General features: G+C 38.1%; 2 protein-coding genes and 1 long non-coding RNA gene across 8 annotated transcripts; all 3 read left to right on the forward strand.

Annotated features, from left to right (window-relative positions):
- The first annotated feature begins 593 nt into the window (after positions 1-593).
- Positions 594-9582, forward strand: LOC147476480 (Telomerase activating protein Est1). The gene is given in 7 exon segments (XM_086581780.1): positions 594-872; positions 2706-2975; positions 3098-3703; positions 3862-3984; positions 4091-4299; positions 7253-8612; positions 8615-9582. Coding segments are annotated over 6 exon segments (3171 nt in total). The 5' UTR covers positions 594-872; positions 2706-2864; the 3' UTR covers positions 9377-9582.
- Positions 9583-9749: 167 nt separating this feature from the next.
- On the forward strand, positions 9750-18825 carry LOC147476481 (uncharacterized). 5 transcript variants are annotated; one of them, XR_015207280.1, is made up of 5 exons: positions 9769-9928; positions 10019-10176; positions 14711-14856; positions 16393-17648; positions 17761-18014. XR_015207280.1 is itself a non-coding variant. In XM_086581778.1 (4 exons), the coding sequence occupies exons 1-3, from the start codon at positions 9851-9853 to the stop codon at positions 14805-14807; spliced, it is 333 nt and encodes a 110-aa protein (XP_086437904.1). In that variant the 5' UTR covers positions 9769-9850; the 3' UTR covers positions 14808-14856; positions 16393-18825. The 5 variants fall into 5 exon arrangements, 4 of the variants coding, with proteins under 4 accessions (XP_086437902.1, XP_086437904.1, XP_086437905.1 ...); XM_086581778.1 differs by having other exon boundaries at positions 16393-18825; XM_086581779.1 differs by having other exon boundaries at positions 16428-18825.
- Positions 18826-20644: 1819 nt separating this feature from the next.
- On the forward strand, positions 20645-22197 carry LOC147476482 (uncharacterized). Of its 2 annotated transcripts, XR_015209015.1 has the most exons (4): positions 20645-21250; positions 21326-21511; positions 21593-21751; positions 21835-22197. It is a non-coding gene; the product is annotated as an uncharacterized LOC147476482 (long non-coding RNA). The 2 variants fall into 2 exon arrangements; XR_015209014.1 differs by having other exon boundaries at positions 20645-21511.
- Positions 22198-25603: the final 3406 nt, after the last annotated feature.

Consider the following 25603-nt stretch of genomic DNA (forward strand, 5'->3'; position numbering starts at 1 on the left):
TTTTAATCTCAACAATGCCAATACATAAGTGGAGACTCGTTTGGCACGAAGCGTGGTGGGATCAAGTTGGTGATCTTGTTAGATTTCCAGGTAAACTTGAGCTGAAACAACAGTTTTGTTATGTGCTAATAGAGGATGTGTGACAAGTACTCAATAGCTTTAGAATGTCACCACTAAATTACACTAACAAAAATACAAAATGGTGCAAACTTAGTCTTCAAATATTTAATATTTAAACCTGTGTTATTGCATTTTTTTTTTTTTTTTTGAAAGAATTTGTATGAAAAATTTGTCAACTAAACCAGCCAATAATTTCGAAAACACTAACAACTTTCCATCAAAGATACAGCATGGTATGGTAATATTCCCAAGCAGTCCAAACTTTCATCCCCCGCGTTGCAGCAAATCAACCCCTTTAAATAATAGGAAAAGACAAAAAGTCAACAAAGAACAAATCTTATCTTACAAGTGTGCAAAACCCACATAATGAGTCCATCTCTTATATTCCCGGTAATTAAACAATGTTCTAGTCATCTTTAAAGTTGACGATCATCCTTCTTCTCTTACTCTTAGATTAACCTCGAGATACACACAAACCACACTTTGACAAAACCCAACGGTCTAGATTTCATGACAAGAAATGAAGCTTGAGGAACACTACATACTATTCCATTTCTTCCCGACACAACTGATTTATAAGTCTTCTTCTCATCCGTCACCTTTTTATTTTGTCTTGTTTCACAACACACCATTCTTGCATTAATTAAGCTAACTAGCTAGCCTTCTCCTCTTTTCCACTTAACTGTTTTCTGGAGCTGATATTCTTTCACTGTCACAATTATCAGCTTTGTTCGTTCTTGCTTTGCCTTTGGGTATGTTCTTACTTCATTTTTACATTATTGTTTTATATGTTGGTAAAAGGAAGTTAGTAAGTTATAAGTTTTTATTATATGACTTCTTTTAAGCTTGCTCTTAGTGTTAAAGCTGCTGTGGCAAATGTACATATATACATGGGAATATGATTAATCTATAATTTTTTGGTATTTGTGATGGTAATTTAACTTGTTTTCTTGATTTGAATTCAAGGGGTGATTAATTGTATAATGTTCTTTGCTTGGTTATCCAGTGATGAATAAAGGCTCTAACTTATTTATTTATTATGTGTGATGATTTATAAATAGAGTAGAGGATATATCACCCATGAGAGGTACTCTAGTAGAAGTTAAGATTACTGTTGTGATAGATTCATGTGGACAAACTTGTTGGGAGGTGAAGCCCCTCAATTGTTTGGACTTTGGAGCCTATGGATAGAATGTGGTAGGAGAACTTTTTGTTGGGGAAAGTTTAACTCTTAGATTCTTTTCAGTTTTCATGAAATAAACCATTGATCTACTGGTATAAGTTGCCAGAATTTATTCCAGCAAAAGAAATTTAGGATTATTTTCTGTAAATCATATGGATGATTTCATTTGAAGGTGAGGCCTGACCGCTGTTTGGAGTCTTTATATAGTTGGAACATAATTGGCGAAATTTCAGAATGAGCTGTACAGCTCTTGAGGTGTTAGCCGTCGCTAAATCCTATTTAAGTAGAAGTAGTGTATGAGTGTTGTCTATCATTTATGATTTGGGTTTCTCTCCTGGTCTCGTGCCCATTCGGACACAATACGACTACGATACTGGTCGGATGCTTATCCCTCAGTCACCCAGGAGGGAGAAAAGGGAGGAGAAGATAAAAATTCAGAAGAAAAACATGATTATTCCAACAGACAAGATTTTTTGGCAATCTTAGGAGGACATTGTAGAATGTTTAATTCCTATTTAACGTCAGAAATTGTCATGTCTCCATTAAGAAAAAGTTATGCAGTTATATCATGAGTATAAAATTATACTCATAGCCTGATAGCCTCATATATCTAATGTTCCTTGTCGTATCTTGCATCCGTGTCGAGATGTCACTACCCTTGTCTGTATCTGGGTGTCATAGTCTATTGTCAATCATGCGACGTATTCACTAGACGGTGAAGCCTTGCAGCTTGCAGTGGTTATGAGCTATGGTAAGTAGCGTAGTTTGTACATGAAAAAGTGCTATAATTTTTAGGAGTTTGCACATGGGTATCATAGTCTATTACACTATTTCCATTCGTGTGGACGAATTCACTGGAAGATTGTGTTTTTTCGGTATCAGGTCTGTCAGTCCGTTACTAGTGCATTTGTGTTATACTCACTTTAGAGAAGCTCATGACTAGCATAAGGCAAGACGGCACACAAGTGCTTCAGAGTATGAATAGAGTTTTGTGTATTTCTTCTATTGTGGTATCATACACCTACATAATAATTTTTGGGTTCACATATTTTGCAAGATGCTACTCGTAAATTCTAGCTTGGAGTGATTTTCTGTTTCATATAATCTATTTGAAAGGAAAGCAATTTTTTAGTAATGTTCAACTAAGTTTCCTTTTAAGACCTACTGTCACCTAATCTTGGATGAAGCCTCTTGTTACCTTTTTCTTGCTATATGTATGATTGTCTATGTCAGAGTTCTGAATTAAAAAAAAAAAAAAACAGAACAGAACAGAAAGTCAAAGAGGCCTGAGACTAATTAAAAAGTTCAGAATTTCCATTCCGGTTCAATTCTTCTTTGTTTTACTTTACACCTAACGTTGGGCAGAGAATAATTCATCACTAGCTTCTGTCTGCTTTCATAGGTCTGCTAGAGTAAAGAGACATTCATCAAGAACTATATAGTGACGCTAAAAGATTGAGTACATTTCCTCTGGGACTGAGCAAGAATACACTTTATCACCGCTAGAGTCATTTAATTTGCTTTCGGGGAAGAAATCTATATCGTAGTCTTTTCCAGTCACATGTCTGAAATACAAGGTACCATACGGAGGCTTATATCTACACCAACAATGCATGATGATCCAACAGATTCTCTCAATGATGGGAACCACGTACAGAGTTTTATTGTTGAGGTGATTTCAGAAGTTGTACCTCTAATTTACTTTCTGCATTATGGAAAGAGAATTGTTTTCCCTTTTTTTTTTATAATAAAAAAGAATACGCAATACCTAACTTTGGAACTTTCATACTTCAGGCTGTTAATGCAGAAAAGCAGTTATGGAAATTGGTTCAGTCCAAGGGCATTATGCACACAGATGTTCAGGAACTATATCGTAAAGCCCGCATTAGCTATGAGAAAATTATCTTGAATGACCATGAATTGGCAGAACTGCAAGAAATTGAAAAATCTTTGTGGAAGCTTCACTATATACACATTGATGAATACCGTAATAAACTTCGTGGAAGTTTTGTGAATAAAGAAAATGTAAACTTGCAAGCAGTGAAAAATGTCGCATTCGTGCAGCACAAAGTTGACAATTTTCCGGAAGGATTTAAATCATTCTTGTCAGAAGCATCTGAATTTTACCATCAATTAGTGAAGAAGATTAAAAGAAGTTTTGGGCTTCCAGAAGAACTTATGTTGTTCGATGGAGGTGCACGTTCCAGTTCTATGGACTCAAATAGAATCCATAGGTGTCAGATTTCATGTCACCGTTGTTTAGTTTGTCTTGGAGATCTTGCTCGATACAGAGAACTCTACGGAAAACCCGATGGTCAAAACCGTAGATGGTCTGTTGCAGCCACGCACTACTTAAATGCATCAACAATTTGGCCTTATAGTGGAAGCCCCCATAACCAGGTACTAGATGTACATATTATCTGCCGCAGATGAATCCTAGTGTCAAGATGTGTATACACTTCAATTAGACAGTCTATTTTACTCTATTATTAGATTTGTACAGATCTAATAACTTCTATAAGGTCGCCGTTAAATATGTGTATTTGATTTTTTTGCAGTTGGCTGTGTTGGCAGTTTATGTTGGTGATGAGCTCCTTGCTTTATACCACTGCATGAGAAGCCTAGCCATTAAAGAACCTTTTCCTGATGCTTGGGATAACCTTATTCTTCTCTTTGAGAAGGTTTGAATTTCAGTATTACATTCTTCTGTTCTCAATGTCCAATCTATCTCAGTCAAACTTATTCATGTTTACATACGGCGTTGATTGTAATGTCACTTTATCACAGAATAGGTCATCACATTTGAATTCGCTTTCCAATGAGACCACCTTCAATTTCCTCAAACCATCTGAAGGAAGCCCTATTCTGATTAAAGCACAACCAAGTGACCATTGCTCAAATTTCCCTTCGAGAGAATCCAATGCAGTTTTGGTTGAGAGATCCGAATTATGGTCCCTAATTGTTCATATGATAAGTTACTTCTACGTAAAACCAAGGTATGTGTTGCAGCAGAATGCACATTTATTTTCTGAACTTCTATTTATCTGGTTAATTATTTTCATAACTTTTACTGGGACCTTGGATGAAATAGTTCCCTATATTGGCTGCAATCTTTGATTTGTCTGTTGATAATAATACTTCTCCACAAGTATGCATGTTCATCTGTTTTTTGCATTGCTTGCAAAAGAGTTTTTGTATACACGTACATTGATCTGAACAACCGTGTCAGCGAAAAATTTGCTTCATCTTTTGATAAATAAGATATGTTTCTTCTTGATAAATGTTAAAAGGAACCAAGGACACGTACATGCACAAGAAGAAAATAATTCATTCGGCATTCAGGACGGTCATCATTATGAAGTACAAGTATGCAAACCATGCTACGCATTGGTTTTTTTTTCTAAAGTCTTAAAGTCTTGAAACCCGTCCCTCGAGTTCGATAGTTAACATGATTTTTTTGGATTCTAATTGTAATTATGTAGAAAAGGCTCATCTATTTTTTTAATAGGGAATAATTATGTTATTTAAGTGACATTAGAAAGGTTTATCTAAATTATTAATAAAAGAGAGCTTGTTCTAATATTGCTGAGGGAAATTGGGGATAATTATATAATTTAAGTAATATTAGGGAGATTTTTCTAAATTATTAATAAATAGGGGGTTTGTTCTAATTTTTGTGAGGGAGGTGTTTTGAAATTGAGCAACTATGGAGATTACAAATTGCCTACTCTGCAGTGGAGAGGATTTATAATTACCTGGCTATTATATAGTGTAGAGATGAACATTGAGCAGGTGTGCCCTTGGGCCAGATACTAAATAAGCCTGCTTTGTACGATCTTAAATTTGGAGCATTCAACTCTATTAATATGTGGGTCGGATCACTTTGAACCAAGACAAATAGCACGCCCACATAGTCATCTAATGATCTAATTGGATACTCCATGGACCATGTGATAACTTACCTACTGGTTATCTAATGGGATGGATTATTATCCAAATCTCTTAATGCACAAGATATGGGGATTCTTGGGAGATTATATATACACATAGGTAGGTGTGAAAAAGGAGAACTCTTTATCTAATCTTTTTTTTTTACTGTTTCACTTCTAACCATTAGAATTAGATTTTGCTCTAACCATTAGAATTAGATTTTGAGGTTTAGAAAAAAAAGACTAACTCTAGTAGCTAATCTTCATCCAATATCGGTAGAAGTAGAATAATAATTCGGAAGCGTAACATGGTGTCATGTATTTACAAACTCAAAACCAATTGACAATGAGTGGATGTACCTAGGATCTTATAGACTAAGAGCATCATCAACACATTTGCTAAATCCGTTGTGACACTTCAGCAACAAACGAACCCAAAAATTATCCTAAAGTTATGGTTCAAATGCATTTTTATTTTTATTTTTAAATTTAATAACAAACGGCTAAATTTTAGCCGTTTAGAAACCTTTGTTTTATTTATTATAATAAATACTTTATTAAAAATGATATAAATGTCAGAGACAAAAATAAAGAAAAAGAGGGAATAGTGGGACGGCTAACGTTTAGCCGTCTATATACATTTTCCATCAACTTATTCATCCATTTTGACTTTTTTATTAAAAATAATAATTTTGATTTGAGACGGCTATACTATTACCGTAGTGGAACGACTAAACTTTAGCCGTCCAAACCATTGCTAAATATTTCACAAAATTGGTTTGGATTATAACAATTGTTGTGATAGTAATCGATGTTTGAGGCTGAAATTGTTAAATTTATTGTGACCTTTCACATTGGCAACGAGTTTTAACAGAGCATCATTAACGCGTTGCCAAATTCGATTGCATGTGACAATTAACAATTATTTCAACAATTTGGGCCTCTAATATGCTGCCAAACACCCATTTCTATCCTAGCAATTGTTATAATCGAAACCATTTTTGTGAAATTTATAGAAACGGTTTGGATGGCTAAAGTTTAGTCGAACTACTGGACAGTAATAGTATAGCCGTCTCAAATCAAAATTGATGAATAAGTTGGTGGGAAATGTATATGGGTAGCTAAACTTTAGCCATCCCACTATTTCTTCTTTTTCTTTATTTTTGTCTTTGACATCACATTAATATCATTTTTATTAAAGTAACTTATTATAATCAACAAAACAAAGGTTTTCTAAACGGCTAAACTTTAGCCGTTTGTTATTAAAGTTAGAAATAAAAAGAAAAATGTGTTGAAACATAACTTTAGGATAGCAATTTTGGGTTCGTTTTTTGCTGATGTGTCACAACGGACAGCAAATGCGTTGATGATGTGCAAGGCTTTAAAGTCTATGTGGGACAACACTAAATATCTCAACAATATTTACTTGGTGGTGTCAGTTACACCCTACTACTAAAGACACCCACATACACAAATATATAAATGCAAACAATTTTCATGGTTGATATCACGATTCGGAATGTAACCAGACCATTGTAAGAAGTTGTTCATTCATTATGTGCAACATCCTTTATTTCAAGATTGTTGTAGCCTGTCCTCACGGACCAATGATGGTGATAAAAATGACTCTAGTTTCGTGAAATGATTAATACATCATCATAAATGTGTTGGTACTTGGTAGGCATTTTAAAATGCGATCCATGAGTTTAGTTTTTTCTTAGTATAGTGAAAGATGTATCCTTACGTGCTACTAATGTGTGGAACTTCTTTTTGTTAAAATTACAATTGTAGTTGAGACTGTACAGACCATTCCTTTTTCTCTCTTAGGTCAAAAGATGAATTCGTGTCATTTTGAATTTCAAAAACACCTCAGATGATGATTTATTGTTGAGTAAAAACATCTACTATCTAGTTCCAATTTCCTATGCACACCATATATTGCTCGAGTAGTCAATTACTAATATTGCATCACTTATTCTGCAGTCTGATCTCTAGTTCAATTAAAATTTGATGTGTGCAGTTTGGTGGACTTTCCGTGCATATTTGGGTCCACCATAAGAGAACTTGTGGCTTTGTTCTCACTTGATGACACAAATCTAAAGATCATTTTAGAATCGTATCAACATATGGACCAACCAAAAAGAGGTCCTTTTCGAGCACTACAACTTGTCTCTGTACTCATGTTCACAATTGATACGCTGAGTGAAAGCCCAAAAATACAAAAGGCAAAAAACATAAAGCTCATGCAACAATCTTCCTTAGTGCAGCTTGCATTTACTGCCACGTTCATCTGTATGGGCCGTCTTGTTAATCGATGCACAATGGCTGAAACTGTGGATTACAGTCCTCTTTTGCCTGCAATATTAGTATTTACCGAGTGGTTGGTGGATCTGCTTGATAGGGCAGAAGCATATGCTGCTGATGAAAAATGTGTGAAGGCAATAGGTTACTATTTTAGTTCTTTTGTGGACCTCCTGAATCAGTTTGATGATAAGGGAAATGAAATTGAATCTCCAGATTCAGGTATTCTTTGGGAAGATAACGAGTTACTGGGTTTTTTACCTGTTTCTCAATTTGATGGACCATTAGATTTCCAAAGTCACCAAGAGGTGAAAAATGCATTTGAATCCAGAAACCATTGTCAGCTTCGCATTTGTCGAATCTTTCGTGCTGCGATGAAGATTGTAGGTAAAGCATCTCAGAACTGGATTTTCTATGAGGAAATGACGAGGAAGTTTTATACAGCAGAATCAAAAGAGTTGACAGGCATAAAAGAATTAAATGCAGCTGAAGCTGACCTTGATCTTAAAGTGAGAGATCCTCAGCAGCATATTCATGTGTCCTCGAATGTTCTACCACTTGAAGAATACACAGAAGAATGTGAAGTACCAGAAATCAAGGACGATGCAGAAATAGTTGATATGCAGAGAAACTCCCCTGTTGAAGAAGAAGAAGAGATTATTCTCTTCAAGCCAATTACAAGATCAAATTCTGCACCGTTTCACCTTCCTGTTGCAACAAGTTGTCAGGTTGCCGATGAAGGAGTATGGGACCTAACAGCACCTTCTGGCGAATGCTTGCGTCGCGGGTTTTCTCTAGACCTAAAGATTGGGAGTTGCACTGATCCCATCAATTACTGTTCAAATGCTGCTGGTTCTAGCAACCGGACATTCTGGCCAGAGCCTATTCCAGAGGATTCAGCGATAGATGCATTTACCGAGTCCACAGACTCACCAAGGTTTAAAGCATTAAGCTCAAAATCAGATGAGGCCCCATCTCTTGCAGGGCCTCCCTCCCTCAGCTCATGGGTTGTAAACAAAGATAGCTTAGGAATTCCAGGAGGAAAGGGGCTACATGGTTCAGGGCGACTGACGATTTCTGTTCGGCATACTTAACTGGTCTCTCCATTGGTGGAACTGGAGTAGGGCAGCAAGATGTGAAAAGTACATCTTCTCTTCAATCTCCTGCATCCAATATTGGGCATGGATCCACTTATGAGGGAGACTCTGTCATTGGTCATCATAATTCATCTGCAACTATCCATCATATGCCAGCTCCTTATATGCCTCCAGTGCCTTCTGCTCCATTGTTACCTGATGATGCTACGTGGTTCAGTGGTAATTTATCCAAGTATCCTAAAGACGGTTACTTGGACGGCGTAAAACCATTGATTCCTGTTGCATCTCAAGTAAGCTGTTACTCAAATTTAACTGGAATTCAGGTTCCACCAAATTTTAGTCCCAACATCCCTAGGTTCAGTGGTGGATACACAGCATACCCTACCCAAAACAATTCTGCTCAATGGCTTCATCAGTATCCTGTCAATCATGATAGACCTCAGGACCTCACATTGCCACTCAGTTATACGCCAACTTTGCTTGGTAGGTTCCAGGACCATAGTGTTTCAAGGGTAGCTCCATTTAATCAGAGTACAAATCCTTCAGATGTGAATTCAAGGAGATACTTGGAAGACCTTCCCTACCATCCAGGTTTCTATAGTGGAACTGATACATACCCGGGACCAAGTCCTTATGGTCGTGGTGCTGTCAAGGACCTAAGGTCTGAGCAACAACTGTTTCTGAAATATCTTAAAGAGAAGGAATGGCACTTGCTACAGGAGGCCCAACTGAGAGGTTCCGCATAAAAAAGGGTACTTGAGACACTGCCATTGGAGTTCAAATGTCTCCACCATCTTAGCACATTAACAAATTCGTAAATTCATGCGTTCCCTCTGGAATTCGTAAGTTGATAATTGTATATTTAAGTACCTTCTTATTTGCGCTCACAGGCACATGTACATATACATGAGCAGTTATAGATTTCAAAATACAACTCACTCCCTTTTCCTCATCCCCAAAATGCGTTAAAAGGCTAGTATGTTTCAACTACTTTTACATTATCAAGAATTACAGCTAGGCCAAGGATATAACTAACCATAAGACCATAACATGACTAAAAATTGCCCAATTATATCGGCCCTTTAAAGTCTTAACGGGTCGCTCAGGCCCAGTTACAATTTGACTAAAAAGAAGTCAAAACCCGCTCCATTAAAACTCACAAACTGACTCTGAAGTTTTTTAACGAATCCTCATTCACAAACACTCCCCTCGTAAAAAAAATGACTAATACCAATCCCCAACAAGATGTTTCGTCCGCCCAAGCAGTTCTTTTAGGAGCATTAGCACCTGGTGTTAATGTAACAAGTCTTCTTTTACGTTTTTTTTTTTTTTTTTTTTTTTTTTTTTTTTTTTAAGGAGCTGAAATCTTTGATGGTTTTTCTTCACAGGGTGCAACTTGGTCTACAGTCAAAATTACTTTCTTGACCTTGGCTGTTTGTCTTGCTGCTATGTTGGGCTTAGCCTTTTCTTCTAGTGACTCAACTATGATTGTCCATGTTATGTTGCTTGTTTTGATCACTGGGGTCTTGTTTTTTCTCCTTAACAGGTATTACTTTTACTTCGTTTTTGTGCATATTTGATGTTTAGTATTAAATTTGTGCTTGTTTGTTGGGAATATTGCTATCATGATATCATTGTGATCAAAGGACTTGTTTTTGAGAAAAAAATTATAATCAGTTGGAAAGCTAAATGTTTGTTAAAAGGTTGGAGGCTTTATTTTTCTTAAAGCTACCGTTTCTCAAAATCCGAAAGATTTTCTATCTCTCTGTCCAATACGTAGAGGGGTGCGTAGATAAATTGAGAAAGTATTAAGTAGATTCATATGGGAAGGCAGTGAAGAGTTGTAGTTGTATTTTTTAAAAGAGGAGGGTTTGGGTGTAAGTTCTTTTAGTCCATGAGTGAAGCACTCGTTACAGAATGGTTGTTGAAATACAGGGACGAAGGAGATCAATGATGGCACAAGGTTATTGTTGAAAAGTGTGGAGTTGGTAATAGTAAGTAGCAACCAAATGAACACCGGAAACAATATGGGCATACTCTTTGCTGAGAATTACCAACGGGTGGACAAATATAAATAAGGAGTAGTTTCTCAGCTCGAAAGTGTTGGCACAATATATTTTTGAAATGATATATTGTGCCATCATTGATCTCCTTCCCACGGGTTGGTGACAAATTATGTGAGCAATATGTGTCTTTGGATGGGTTGCCATCTCAAAAAAAGAAACAAGAACTTCCGGTTATCTAGAAAAGGGAGTTAATGGCATAGTTTGAAACATTGTATTGAGAAGAAATCTTATGATTGGGAGGTGGAAGAGTAGCAACTTAATGATTATAATTTATCAAGCAGAGAAGGGCTTTGGAGAGGTACATAGGAGAAGATGAACGGTCAAGTGATAAAGATATTACGGTGATGTCTTATAATTCTTGCAAAACTACTTCCGGGAAAAGTCCTTCAATAAGATGTCGTGCAAAAGGATATGATTAGCACCATCCCTTGCAGAGTGCCGTTTTGTGTGGTGGTGGTGGTGGTGGGGGGGGGGATGATACCTCTAGAGCATTCAAAATATACATAGCATGAATAGAAGAGGGATGGAGAGGAGCTCTTTATGTCACAATTCGGAGGAGGATAGAAGTGTTAGGGATATGTTCTTCTCATCTTAAAAGAAACCATGGGACCCCATCAGACATGATTACTTCTCCATTGAGTTGTAAGACTAGGATTACTGATCTTCTACAAGGGCCACTATGTGACTTTTATGACGGGATTGTTACCAGAGGATTTTCAAGCATATAGCCAAGGATATGCACATGATTCTTGTGGAAACCAAAGAAACCTTGTTTGATTGGTCTAGGGTTGCAATAGGGCTTAAAAATATGGTATCGATATTTAATATGTAATTGGGATTCACTTGTGAGATGGATAGGGAGAATCATCTATTGTGATTGGATTGCATTAGTGGTCTTGCTATTATTTTCCAGGTCTTCTTGGTCTAAACCCGGTCGCCCACTCTCCCTATGGGTAGGAAGATCCGCAGAAAGCGCAGTGATTGGAGAAAGGTACTATGACGTGGAGTACCCACTACAAGACCAAAAAGATGTATTAGGGGTGCTGTTTATTCCATATTTAGTTCAATAAAAATAAACTTTTATTAAGAAGGGAATGAAAAGGCAGTAATATATTTTCATTGGGGACTGGTCGGAAATAAGTCAAATAACCATTAACTGTTGCTCTCGTATTTTCAAAAAATATCTTGACTCGTGTTTTTGCTTGGAGCCTGCTTTTTGAAAAATTGATACTCCTTGGTCGAGATTTTCCTATATCTGTTACTGTCTCTTAAATTTCAAACATTGGTCAGTATTCTGAAAAGGCATTTGATTTTTAACTATGTTCTCAAGGGAGGGAAGTTAACCCTGAACACTTGGATAGTTGGATTGTACCAATTGTACCTCATTAATTGAAGCCTTATAGAACAGTTTCTACCTTTTCTGACCTTAAGTCTTTTGTATGTGCTTTGAGTGCCTATGAATCAACTTATGCTGAATTGCTGGTGGACATCCAAACTCCATGTCTGTCATAGTTTATATCCTCTTTTTCAATTTTTTGTTGGAGGCTGCTTTTAAGGAAATGATACTCTGATCAATGTAGACAAAGTTTTTCCTACCAAGTGAGACTAGGTGTCAATCTCTTCAAAGTTCAAACATTGATAAATTTTCTGGAAGGGCAGCTTATTCTTGTTCCTTGTTCCTTTAGGAAGGATCCTATCCTAGAACATTTTGGTGCATAGCAAGAGAAGATCTGAGGTTTATACCTTATCACTCGAAAGCTTTATAAAGAGCGTAAAGCTTAGATAATTTTCCTGTCCCCAAGTTGCCGGTTTGTACTTTTAGTTGCTATCCCTATGCAGTTGGTGGTCAAGTCTCTTTTGAGGAACTTAACTATGCAAGTTTAGGTGCTTTGAATAAAGGTCAAAAGATGAATCGCCATGCTGCTGGAATCAGCACAAGACTAAAAGCTGTTTGCAATCACGTTTCTCCAGTGAAGCCTATATGTGTTTAGATGTGTGTGCTAGACCATTTACATAAACTCTATTTAAGTGTAGACCTGATCATTTGTTAGACGCAGTTTAGGGCAAATGCATTAAAGATCACTGGAATGCTGATAGAATAGCATCGAAAAGCTATTAGAAACAGATTTTAGGGGGGGGCATTTGCATTAACAGTCGAGATGGACATTGTTTCTTACAGCATTTGCTAATGTTGTTGTCAGAAAAAGCAATCAGTTCGTAAATTGACAATTGCACAATATCCATGACTTCACCTTAGGTTTATTAATAATAGAAATCTGGCTTTTCAATGAACAATCTGGTTGACCTATCGTAGTTACTAAACTCATTAAGGTGGCTGACCATGCCAGCATCCTTAAGATCAGGTGACTTCTACTCATAAAGAAATCACTGTTGTGCGTTTCTAAAGTACAATCTACCTACTTGACTATACTTGCATTTGTTAAATCCACTAGTTTTGGGTGGAAGGTGAGTTATATGTATTGGTGGAAGCCACAATATCGATGCGCAAAATACAGAAGACAATCTAAAGTTCTCAAACAAATATCTGTCTTCCTCTTTTGGCCTCTCCTCTTCGTCTTTCTCAACACTCTTTCTCTAAAGTTTGTGCTGTTTCCATGGAAAATTTAATCAGTGAGCCAAACACACCTTAAAGTTTCAACTGAAGGCAATGCGTTTTTAAACTTTGTTGAGATTATAATCCCATATTGGGCGTCTAAAGCCTCGCAATCAAATATATAAATCTTGGGGCCTCTACACTAATAACTAATTGGTTTTAAGTTGGATGCCCATCTTTAATATAGTATTAGAGCGAGCTATTTCTATTGCCCATTTTACTCCGTCACCCGTTTAAAAAATTGTTCACGTGTTAGGCTCAAGATACACCACACGTGAAGGGGCGTATTGATATTATAATCCCATATCGGGTGTTAAATGCCTCGCAATAAAATATATAAATCTTTGGGCCGCTCCACTTATCACCAATGGGTTTTAAGTTGAATGCCCTTCTTTAATAAACTTGAAATGTTGTGCTTCTGGATCTTTGTGAAATATGTTAGATTTGTATTATTAAGTTATTTACTATATGAAACCCTTTCTATTGTTGTTTTTCCATTTGTTTTATAATTTCATTTTGATACTGGAATTTCTGAACTAAGGAGCGAAAAATGATTTTCTGGGCATGTCACGTGAGTAACAAGGTAATTATGGCGGTCCCACAACTTTGGGGGTTCCATACTTAATGACCATGACTCTAAGATGTAATTCATCTTTATTAACATACTGATATCTTGTTTTACCTCCGATCTTCCCTTATTTATATTACCTCCTGTGTATATATTTCCCTTCCCTACTTCAGTTCTGAATTCTGATCATCACCAACGCCAGAACCACCACCAGAGTACGACTTTTTGCCACCGCATGAATACATCCTTTGATGCGGAAGACTTGATCACCACCAACAGATACTACTACCATAGCCATCAGCTATACCACACCACCACCATTTCTATACCACCACAGCAACTGCCATAACTAGTACTAACTTCCATCCCAACATTTTCTGGTATTAATGGCCACATTGTTGTTTAAGTAACTCAGTAGCGACCACAGTACCTTGACTTTAAGTCGTCAACTATCCCCCGCCACTACCACGTGAGTGCTGCCGCCACCACCAAAGACCACCAAAACCAACTCTACCAAAAAACGGTAACCCACCTGGCCACCTCTCTTGCCACCGAACACAAATATAATGTTGCTACTACTATTTACTAGTACCATGACAAGCTGACTCTATTGTTAATAGTGCTGTATGTACAATGCTAATTTTGGGATTTTGGATTTCTAGATGCAGAACACTGTTTATTAACTTCAAAATTTTCTTTTGCATAAGATCTGTTCAAATTCTGCGATATGAATATTGAGGGAATGAAAAGTTGACTGAACCTCCCCCACCCCGTCTCTGCACATGACTTCTGAAAAAGCTTGTTATTGATGTCACTCGTACTTTTTATGCAGTTTCCTTGCGGAGACGGGTCTGGTGTCAGTTGAACAGCAAATGCAGGACATGGGTCTGGTGTCCAAAGATGGCGCTGAACCAAGCAAAAACAGTTAATAGGCCAACCTACATTATAGTTGGCATTACACTTACAAAAAATAACAAGGTACACAAAAGACATCTCTAAAAGCCATTTTTTCATCTTGGATGAACAATGTACATGCAACTATCAAGATTTGATCATACAAATTTGCTTAGGCGTACTACTAAGAAGAGGAGAGGAGAAGAAAATGAAGATAATATGTCGAAGAGCATTTAGCTAGCTGTAGTTGCATTATTGTTGCACAAGGCCTACTCCTTGGGAGTTCCTTCAGTTGAGTCAATTCCTTTGGTTTCCTTGCTAGCCTCTTTTGTTTTGCTAGCCTCTTTTGGTTTGCTGGCCTCTTTCTCCTTTGGTTTCCCTTTCTTGGGCTTCATGAAGCAGAAACAGGCACAGCAGGGACACTGGAACAAGAACTTCATTGCTTGAGTTTGCTCAGCTGAGAATTTGCAAAACTCAATTATGTATGTAAATGAAGTGGACCACTAGCTCTTCTTTTTACCCTATATATATTTTCATTATTTTGTTGTGGCTTGCTGTTGGATGCCATTTCAATCACTTTCATCAGAGAAGAATCCATTATTGCGTCCAGCTATTAAGGGAGGTATTGTGGGGTTGGCCCCTATCAAGGCCATTGGGTATCTCATATGATTTACTGTGTCATGTTGGTCATGAAAGTTCCTTTACAACGTTTTCTTCATTCCCTAAAAGAAAAAAAGAACCCTGGATGGTTATTTCTTACCCCTCCTCCCATATAAGTTTTAACCTTATTAATCCGTATTAGGGGTGTCAAATGGCCCGTTCAGGCTTGGCCCGGCCCTCAAATATTTAAGCCCTCATACTTTGAGGGTTGGGCCGGTCCTGCCCTGCCCTCTTTTATTGCTTGAGGTTTGGGTCGGGCCGGGCCAATGCTTAAATCTCAAAGCCCTTATCCGTGCGGACTCTCAATCCTCTTGCTTGAGGGCCGGGCTTGAGGGGCCAAGTACTATACCATATATTTGAATTTGAATGTATTTAACAAAATAAATCCGTATGATATGACCAGACAAGAGTATGGACTATTTGGAAAACGCACAATGACCAACCTGAGGCCATTACTTTTGGTCCCCACTGTGTGCCCAATGACATATTGTTTTCACCATTTCAGAAAGAATTAAGAGTTGCAGAAATTCTTACCCTTCAATTATTATTTGTAGTTCTGTACTGTTTTATGCCAACCGAAAATTCTAAACTTTTTATTTTTTTGATGAGAGAAAATTCTAAACTTACCAGAAGTTGGTTTACTGTTTAGTATTATTTACACTTCCTTCCAAGCACTGGTAGAAGCTAAAAAGTCATTATCAAGTTAGATGGATTATTGATGGCAGCTGAAAACTAAATAACTTCTCGTCCTTTTCATGGTATTTCAGTCGGAGAGAAAGTGAGAAACAACTATTCGCAACTTTAGTAGTAACTGTCCACATTTATTCTTCCCAAATGTGTGACCAAATGCCTTGATGCTAATAGTATCTTCATGCTTTTCAATTTTTTCGGTACCTGATGCTTCAAGAAATCTCAGTTACAACTTACACCGCAATAATTAGTTTATTTGTTTTTTGATAGAGAGCTCATCACAACTAACATTCAGTGTTACATAGGTGATGGAATCAAAGTAAAACCTTTCCAATCTTATTTCCATGCTACTGGCCTACAGCAACTATAAACGAGAATGTGGCCATACGACTTGCTGTGTTTTGCCAGACCATTGGGACATAATAATGGAGGTTCATGTGATCACATGATATTTAATTGGTACGAGCAGTATTTACTTGACTTTTTGATCGTCTTATAAAGTGAAGATAAGGTGCCTTTTATTTGTTTTGTCAGTCTATACCTAAATAAGTGACTTTCATGCCTTTCCATTAGTAATTACCAAAGGTGTTGCAGTCATATCAGTAAATCAACACCAAACCAAAAAAAAAATGTTTAAATACTATATATATATATATTAAGATCTGATTAGTTGATAATATGAATTGAGTGGTAAAATATGGTGTGGAGAAAAATGCAAGAAACTTGCATGGTGTGGTGGAACCGTGGAAGTGTAGAACAGACCTTGCTCCAGTGACTTGTTAGAGGAAACCATTATAAGTCGCAACACAATTCCCATTAGGCATTAACAACCCATTGCAAGTTGACATTCTACTCGATCTTTCTTCTGACATGAGAAACATGGTGTGATGGATATGGATGTATGGATTATGGAACAGCCCTCAGTTAGTCAGTTCTATACAGTTTCTTGTGCGTGTCAAGTGTCAACTGCTCAGGTAGTCAGGTCCTTGGTAAACGAACATGAGAAATTCATTCAGAAATTGTGCACTAGAGTCTCTCAAAGTTGCCCCAAATTCAGCCGGACCAGGCTAGCTCTTCCCTTTTGTTACGTCGTTTTCATTCAACCATCGTCCTCATGTAAATAGACTACGGACATATTCATGATCACGTAAATAGCATAAACTTTGAAGATCAATTATTTTCGTTTTGAAAGCATGAACAAACCTGAATAAAGTCCTTACTAGTTTTTCCTCTGTAATTAATTCCTCCACAAAACACAGCGGTCTGCTTGCTCACTCGACCGATCCAATGATGTCATGTCCAAAAAACACCGTGACGTTAGCAGAAAGACTTCCGGGTAGTGAAACAGATATAAATAGTAATGGAAGACCTTGCTAGGAAACAAAAGAGCTAGAGAAGTATACTGAACAAATTTCAGATCAGTAAAAATGACGAACAATTTCTGCGTTAATGGAACTATGGTCAACGTGGACAACTATTCTTCTCCAGTCCCTTGGATCGTCTTATATGTTGCAGCAGCAAATTTGGTATGTTTTATACTTATAACGTGTGATGTGTTCGCTGGAATTCTTCACAAGAAATCCTGGTTACCATGTCGATTCTTTTCACTTAACTCAGTTACATTAACCCTGTTATCAGTTGCTACAAAAATTCCTGTCGATCTTACTACTACAATGCCAAGTGCCCAGGACCAACTGTCCAAGCTCAGTGGCACTGTCTTTATATGCATAACAATTGCTTTTATGATGCCCTCTCTTGGAAGTAACGGGGAGTCCGAATCCTACACAAACGTCACAGCATTGAGCATCTTTGTTATTACTGTTGTTGTCAATATTGTTATACAGATGACCACAGGTGTAATTTTCTCTTCTTTTTAGAACATTTCATTATTTTGGGCTTCATGTTGTTACTGTTGATAAGGTTTTGGCTTTTTGTTATTGATGAAAATGGTTTTAAGGGCTTTTATACTTGTTTTGTGATAAACCTGCCTTCAACACAACGGAAGAAATGATGTAAAAAAACGTTTAGAAATAAAGAGGAATTTGATGTTGGGGAGATGGCCCGAACCAAATAATAATGGTCGCTTTTCGTCACAAGATCTATTATCTAGGGGATCAAGTTTCCACGTAGTTCCTATGAAAAATAATGTGGTATTTATATAGGTAGAGTAGAGTCTCTTTAAAATTTCTCGAGTAGTCTTGTTGCTTGAGTAATTGTGATAGAAAGATAACTGTCGGTGATAACTATCTCTTTGATAAAAATGAATCGACATAAATCAACGTCACATTAGTGGCAAGCCATGTAAGGCTAAGGTTCAAATTTTGCATAACACGTGAGTTAATGGGCCCTCGTATACGTTGATCCACGATATTGCGAATTGGGCTTTAGCCCCGTTGATTAAATGAATAAAATAGAGACCCCTACTAATGGGCGTTTGCCGCGTAGGTGGGGGTCGAACATCACCCCTTTTTGTCGAACAAAGTTCAAAGTTCAAAGAAGAAGATAAATCACGGAAAACGTGAATTAAGAAAAGAGTAAGCGGAGTGTATAACAAAGTGTCGTGTGAACGTAAATGATAAGATAAATGGACAATCGGGAAAAATTTGTGAATTAGCGGAAATGAAAAAATGTCAAATTAACGTATACGGGACGCAATGACGTAGTTAAATAAAAAACGGCCGAAAATGCACAGAAAAAATAAAAGATGCACAGAAATAAAATTGCAAAAAAATTCGATTGGCGAAAACTGTACCGAACGCGTCACGTAATAATATGAAATTTGAATTCGATGATGCGTGCCAACGGAATAGCGATACGTAGATTAGACCGTTGAAAACTGTTGAGAAAATTTCACGAATTATTGTGAACGGAATAATTGGAATTCGAAAAATATACAAGAGTCAAAAATTTGTTCCGAAATATGAATACGAGTAGCGTGATAAGTGAGCATAAGGAAACATAAAAGAAGTGTACATCATATAAAACTAGGACGCTAAAATAAATCCAGATTGGATAAAGGTTAGAATTGCGTCATCCACCTTAAGTCGGTTTGGATGGTAGAATTACATAGGGACTTAAACACTGGACCAGCGTATATATAAACAGATAACACAGAGAAATATATGCTTAGCACAAATCTTAGAGAGAAGTCACGATCTAGCACTGATAAACGGTAGAAAACAAAAGTAAACACCACCGTGTTCTCCAAAGTACTAAACCATTGTGACAGGAAGTTTCCGTATTGTGCCGGGGCGTTAGTTTCGCTGAAGAAAAGTTGCGGGTAGACGAAGAAAAGGTTAGTACTGTTGTCATCCACCTATACGTTCCTATTGTTCCAGGCAACTCCTCTCCTCATCGTCTTCATCTATTCTTACTATCGCACCAGTAAAAAGTGATCGGAAAGATCACGAAAAACGGCTTATTCACAAAGTCATCCTGTTACTGGCGCCTTCAAAAGATTTTGTTGCATCTTTCGCTACAACAAGATTTGAGAGCGGAATACTCACCCTTCAGCGCATCTTGGAGGGTGATGATACCGTGGTAAGTAACACTTGCGCATTATGCTGTTTTTTTTTTTTGTGCATGGCGTTGAACTGTTGAACCCCGATTAAGATTTGGGTGAGGTAGAGCGGTGTATTGTGTTTTGCCTTTCCCTCAACTGGCTCCACCGTCATCGAACAGAAAGTTGGCGAAGAACCACAAAAACCCACAAAACCACGACGCTGTGGTTGTGAAAGATGAGCGCCAGTATTCAAAAGTGAATTAAGGAACATGATATGGTGCGGCATTAACAAAGAAAGGGCACCGTACCTTCTTTGCTTTAATATGGCCTGGGCATCCGGAACTTAAAAGAACACACATGATATGGTGCAGCGCCCGTATAGGGGGGCACCATACCTGCGCTTTTTTAATCTGGCCCAGTGAGCCCGGTTTTTGAGCTTTCTGACCCGATTTTTGACCTATCTGACCCGGTTTTATTTTCTTTTTTTCAGGTAGAAACTACCGTACTATACGGACGAAAAAACACTTTCGGCGCGAAAAACTTCGATGATAATAACGCAGACTTGGTGAGGTGGAAAGAAGGTGACGAATCTGACAACTTACTACGGAACCGCGTCGATGGTCGCTTTTAAGGAAATACAAAAATACTAGGACTTCGAGAAATTTGAGATGGATGAAGTGTCACAATTTGAAACGAAAGTCGAAGAAGATGAAGTAGTAATGGCTTACACACAATTAAATTGCGGGAATGCAATTCCGTTGAAAGCAAAGAAATAAGCCTTATGCTGGAGTGGTGGCAAATTGCACCGGGACAACCGCCAATATCGTTACGGTTAATCTTTACGAGGCGCACCGTTTACAAAATGAATTTAACGAAGGTTTGGGGCTCAAGAAATCTTCGGCGTTGATAATGACCGAAAAGCCATCTTGACCGAAAGGGTACATAAAATTTGAAATTAAATTCAAGGATTCAAACAGAAGTTTTAAAGGGTTCCCAAAGGTATACACCGGATGGGATAGATTTCTGTACCGCTTGCAAGGGAAGTGGAATCCGATAGAGTTTAAAGTGCCGAACAAATTTCGAGGTAAGCCAAAACATAAGTATAGAAAATTGTACTACGAGTAAACTGTTGACTAACACGAGTTATTATTGTGTCTAACAGAGAAAGCGAGTACACTACCAGACATTGAATTGGACAAGGAAGTGGAGAACAATCTTCGTTTCTTCTTTCATGAATGCTCTGATGAAAGATTGGTAGATCTGAGCTACTTTGATGATATCGTTGATTTCCGAAATTATGGGGGTATCGAACAACGGCCCGATAGGTCCAAGGAGACACATAGTGAAATGGCGAAGAAGAGTAAGAGTCTCAGAAATGCAATATTTGGCAGCGATAGCGATAGTGAAAAAGAAGATGGAACGGAATTAACACAGTGAGAATTAGTGCTGAGCTTGCCAAATACAAATAGCGAATTGTACAAAAGAAAATGTTCCACAAGAAAATGGGCGAACGGAGACCAAGAGAGACAACCAACGTTACAATGTATGATGTCTCGAGGGACGAGACTACAATGCACCAAACAGCCCAGAAGAAAAATAAAACATTCTCAACACAAAGAGGAAAAGGTATGTACCGTAGAAAACATAGTTATGTAAAAGTGTAGAGAGATGTAATATCTCGCTTTGTTTTGGTATATATAGGAAAAGAATGGCTGGGAAAAGAACGAAACAGTGATACTTACAAAAGATAGTGCAGCGAAGAACACAAAGTCGGTGAAAGAAAATAAACGGCAAAGCAAAATGCAGGAGCAAAGAATCCAACAACCACTGGCAAGTACTGTCAGGGGTAATACTACTCATGGAGGAAAACCACCGAATCTGTTAACAGTAAGTTGATCGTTGATTTTTACTATTGCGTTAGAACGGTAAAGAAATTTGTGTCCAACACTAAACTGATGAAAATGTCAGATGAAGCAAAGATGTTCAAGTTTGGAAGACCAAGTGAAGGGATCGCCCGAGACTAAGCCAATGGAAGGGCTCGAAAAATATCAAAAATGTGACCAGAATACGGAGAACATCGGAGAATATGACAGAGCAGTGTCAATGATTTTCGATAGTATAAACCAGGTATGATAGTATTATTTTTATCAGTTATTGCAAACTTGTGTTTAACTCTGAAAAATGATGAAATCATATATTTTTCGCCGCAGGTTAAAATGGCGGTAGTACGGTCCAAAGAAATTCATGAAAAAGTCGCGAAGAAAAATATCGTTCCGAATGAAATCAATGCCTTAGAAGAAATAGAGAAAGTGAAGATACTCAACCAAAAATTGGAAAAGGCAAACAAAGCGTTAAGCGGAACCATCAGAGAGTTAGAAGACGAAAATAAAAACTTAACCGAGCGGACGGAAAAAGCAGAGGAGAGATCGTACGAAGAATTTGAGAAAGCCTGTGAGATAATGGAGGAACACAAACACTTAAAAGCAGATGTGATAGAATTGAAGTCACTCGTGGCGACCAAAGATAAGGAACTTAAACGTGCGCAAAAAGAGGTAGAGAAAAATAACAAGCGAATGACGATTTAAAGCGAAGCGGCTCGGCCAAGATCACGCGTGCAAATGGCACACGTGAATCGTCAGTAAGTAAGACAACCGACGAGACTTTAAAAGAAATGGGAGATGAACTAGAACGTGAGAAGATGAATTACAAAGATTTGTACGAGTTGTATATGCGAAAAGTTGGGAAGAAACCATTGGATTTTCCCAAACCAATGATCATGTGATTGCGAGTATGTAATTCCGTAGAGCTAAAAATACTTTTTATGAAAATAAAAATAAAGTATGAGTTGGCTATTGAATATCATTGTGATGTCAGATAACATACCTGTATAACACTTAGTGTTGTTGATTTATGAATGTAAAAGAACGAGACGCGCCCCATGTAGAGAGAAGAACCTCCCAATATAGAACCATTGGAGAAAGTTATTGAAAGGCAAAGGGGACATGATCGTCCTCAATGAACCTAGCTATTCAGGTGTTAAAATATTTGTACCGAACGTGAAGCAAGGCCTGACAACTGTTGGAGTTGTCACAGGTTCAAAGTCGTCCCCCGTGCACGGTGACCAAACTAAAACACAACGCCATTGCCTTAGTAGTGGAATTAGCACGGATATTGTATTGTGGGAGTATTGCAATAATTGTTCCGAGCAAGAATAACCATCTTATTGACTCGGATTTCCGTCAAGTAGGCATGAATGCGACTTACTTTGACCGAAAAAGGCATAATATGAATGACCTCCCTAGAATGAATGTTAATGAATGACATTGTTGAAAGTAAAAGTACAGAAGAATAGAGAAATGTAAAATGACAACCAAACTAAGAGAATGGAAGTTGAATGCCTTTATTGATGGATAAAATAGAACGAACTACATAGATAGATAGATTTGTTATTGATGGAGTAATGTAAAATTGCAAAAAAATTCCTAACGGTAAAACTTGCGAAGGTGGTAAGCATTCCATGGCTTCTCTATTATTCTTCCAGAAATAGTACGGAGGAAATATGATCCCTTAGATGCTGGACGATCTATGATGTAGGGTCCTTGCCAATTTTCCCTAAACTTTCCTTATTCTATAAGCTTTTGGTTTTCTACTGAGAACCCGGTCTTGAGAGCAAAAGACTTAGGGCCGGGATCTTCTTGTCGTAGTTCCGTTTCATGTCGACTTGATACTTAATAAGCTGCTGTAGTCCCTCGAGGCGAACCTCATCAATAAGAGCTTTTGACCGAGCCAAAGTAGTGTCATTGGAACCTGTTTCAACCGCGAATCGACCGAGATGTACTGGAAATCAGTTCTGTAGGTAAGACTGCTTCAGCACCATATGCTAGGTTAAAAGGTGACAATGCAGTTGAATATTTTGGCGTTGTCCTATAAGCCCACAAGACAGCTGGCAACTCCTTGACCCAATTTCCTTTGGTGCCAGTCAAACGCCTCTTTAGGTTGGCCAAAATCACCTTATTGGTGGCTTCGGCCTGCCCGTTAACTCGCGGATGATAAGGTCGCGGAGAAGTTATGCCGTATCTTCAAATTAGCCACGCGGCCAATTTCTTCAGCATCAAATTGTTTACCATTATCTGATACAAGTGCCGCAGGAATGCCAAAACGACAAACAATATTTCTCCACAAAAACATTTTGACATTGGAAGCATGGATTTGGACCAAAGGCTTTGCTTCTACCCACCTGGTAAAGTAATCGGTTGCCACAAGAAGGAATCGTATACTACTTGGAACTTTAGGTAAAGGGCCAATAATGTCTAAACCCCATTTGACAAATGGCCATGGGCTTAGCATGGGATGCAACTCAGTAACAGAGAGTTTACTCATATTGTCGTGCTTTTGGCATGGCTCACACCTCTCAGATAGGTGTTTTGCATCCTTTTGCATCTCTGGCCACCAATAGCCCTATGTCATAGCCTTATGAGCTAAACTTCGCCCCTTGGAGTGGCTTCCGCATAAGCCGGAGTGAATCTCTTCCAAAACTTGAAGTCCTTCCTGTTTTGAGAGGCATCACAACATAGGGTTTAAGTCCGAGCCTTTGCGATATAAGTGCAAACTTCCGTCGATGAATGATATCACCAAAACTTCCATGCATCGCGTTTGATTCTTTCAAATGAAGTTTTGGTTCCGCGGAAGTGAAGAAACTTGCAAGTAGTGGATATAAGGAAGACGCCAATCTTGTGCATCGGAGATCATCAGCGCTCGATAGTATCATATCGGGAACTTCGGGACTATCATCCGCTTCATGTACCAACTCACTATCTGTTTTTTGAGCTTAATTCGGGAGGAACAAATGGATCTACGATTCTAATGGAAGATCAAAATATGGTCATGTTGTGAATTTTCCATCTCCCTTTTCCGCTTCCGAAGTCATGATTGGTGCGATTATCGTGGGTCGATTTATTTGCCAGCATTACAAACAAAACAAATAATTGCTTTCATGTACATACAAGTCATGCAATTCTTTTCGGTAAAGTCAATGCTTGGCTCTTTTCGGAACTCCACGGTGATGTGTCTTGACTCTTAAAACCTAACGGGCGGAGAGATAACCCAATGAATCGGCATGGCGTATGTCATTTTGGTCTTTGAGTGATAGAGATGCTATCAAATTGTCGAAAGCGGCTATGTATCAAACCAAGATAAGCCGCCATACGGTCATCTCTTGCTTCAAAAGACCCGCCAAACCGATTGGCCACAAGGCGAGAATCCGTGTATAACTGAGCTTTCAGCCCCCGGTTCAAAGTCGTTCTCAAGGCACAAACGGCAGCCTCATACTTTCGGCCGTTATTTGAAGCGGCGAAGCCAAGTCGCATTGATTTCTCAATCTTCTCTTCGTCGGGTTTAACAAAAACGCATCCAATTCCAGACCCAGATTTATTATGGGAGCCATCTGAATAAACAATCCATAGGTCAATGGGATTAGGAATTACGTTTGCAAGTTGGTCTTCGCCCGCCCCGGTTATTGGTGGCGCATGTCTTCCATAGATTCTTCTTGGCGCAAGAAATCGTCAATAGGAGAATCATCAATCGGAAAATCAGCTATCAAATAAGCTAGAGCATGTCCTTTTTCAGCAATACGACTTTCAAAGATAATGCTATATGCACTAAGATAACTTTCCCATTCGGCTAATCTGCTTGATTCCTGTGAATTACGAAAGATCTTGCGTAAAGGGATACTTCGAGATAAACTCGACCAACCTCCCCGGAAGTATGGTTTTAACCGACGAGTGGTATGAACCAATGCAAGTGCCATTTTTTCCATCTTTGAATAACGAGACTCAGCTCCGGTTAACGTCTTACTGATAAAAAAGACGGGTCTACCATCATCGACGAAAAGAACAGCACTAACAGCTTGAGTTGTAGCTGCTAGGTACATGCCAATTGGTTAACCCGTTGAAGGACTTGTCAATATAGGAGGACTGACCA

Source organism: Coptis chinensis, chromosome 9, assembly GCF_015680905.1.
Source record: "Coptis chinensis isolate HL-2020 chromosome 9, ASM1568090v1, whole genome shotgun sequence".
NCBI lineage: Eukaryota > Viridiplantae > Streptophyta > Magnoliopsida > Ranunculales > Ranunculaceae > Coptis > Coptis chinensis.

Bases quoted from the DNA above. Each gene is read 5' to 3' on its own strand.
- LOC147476481 (XM_086581776.1), top strand. From the start codon at position 9,851: ATGACTAATACCAATCCCCAACAAGATGTTTCGTCCGCCCAAGCAGTT. The intron at 9,929-10,018 runs GTAACAAGTCTT...TTTTCTTCACAG, and splicing joins CATTAGCACCTGGTGTTAAT to GGTGCAACTTGGTCTACAGT. The intron at 10,177-14,710 runs GTATTACTTTTA...CTTTTTATGCAG, and splicing joins TTGTTTTTTCTCCTTAACAG to TTTCCTTGCGGAGACGGGTC.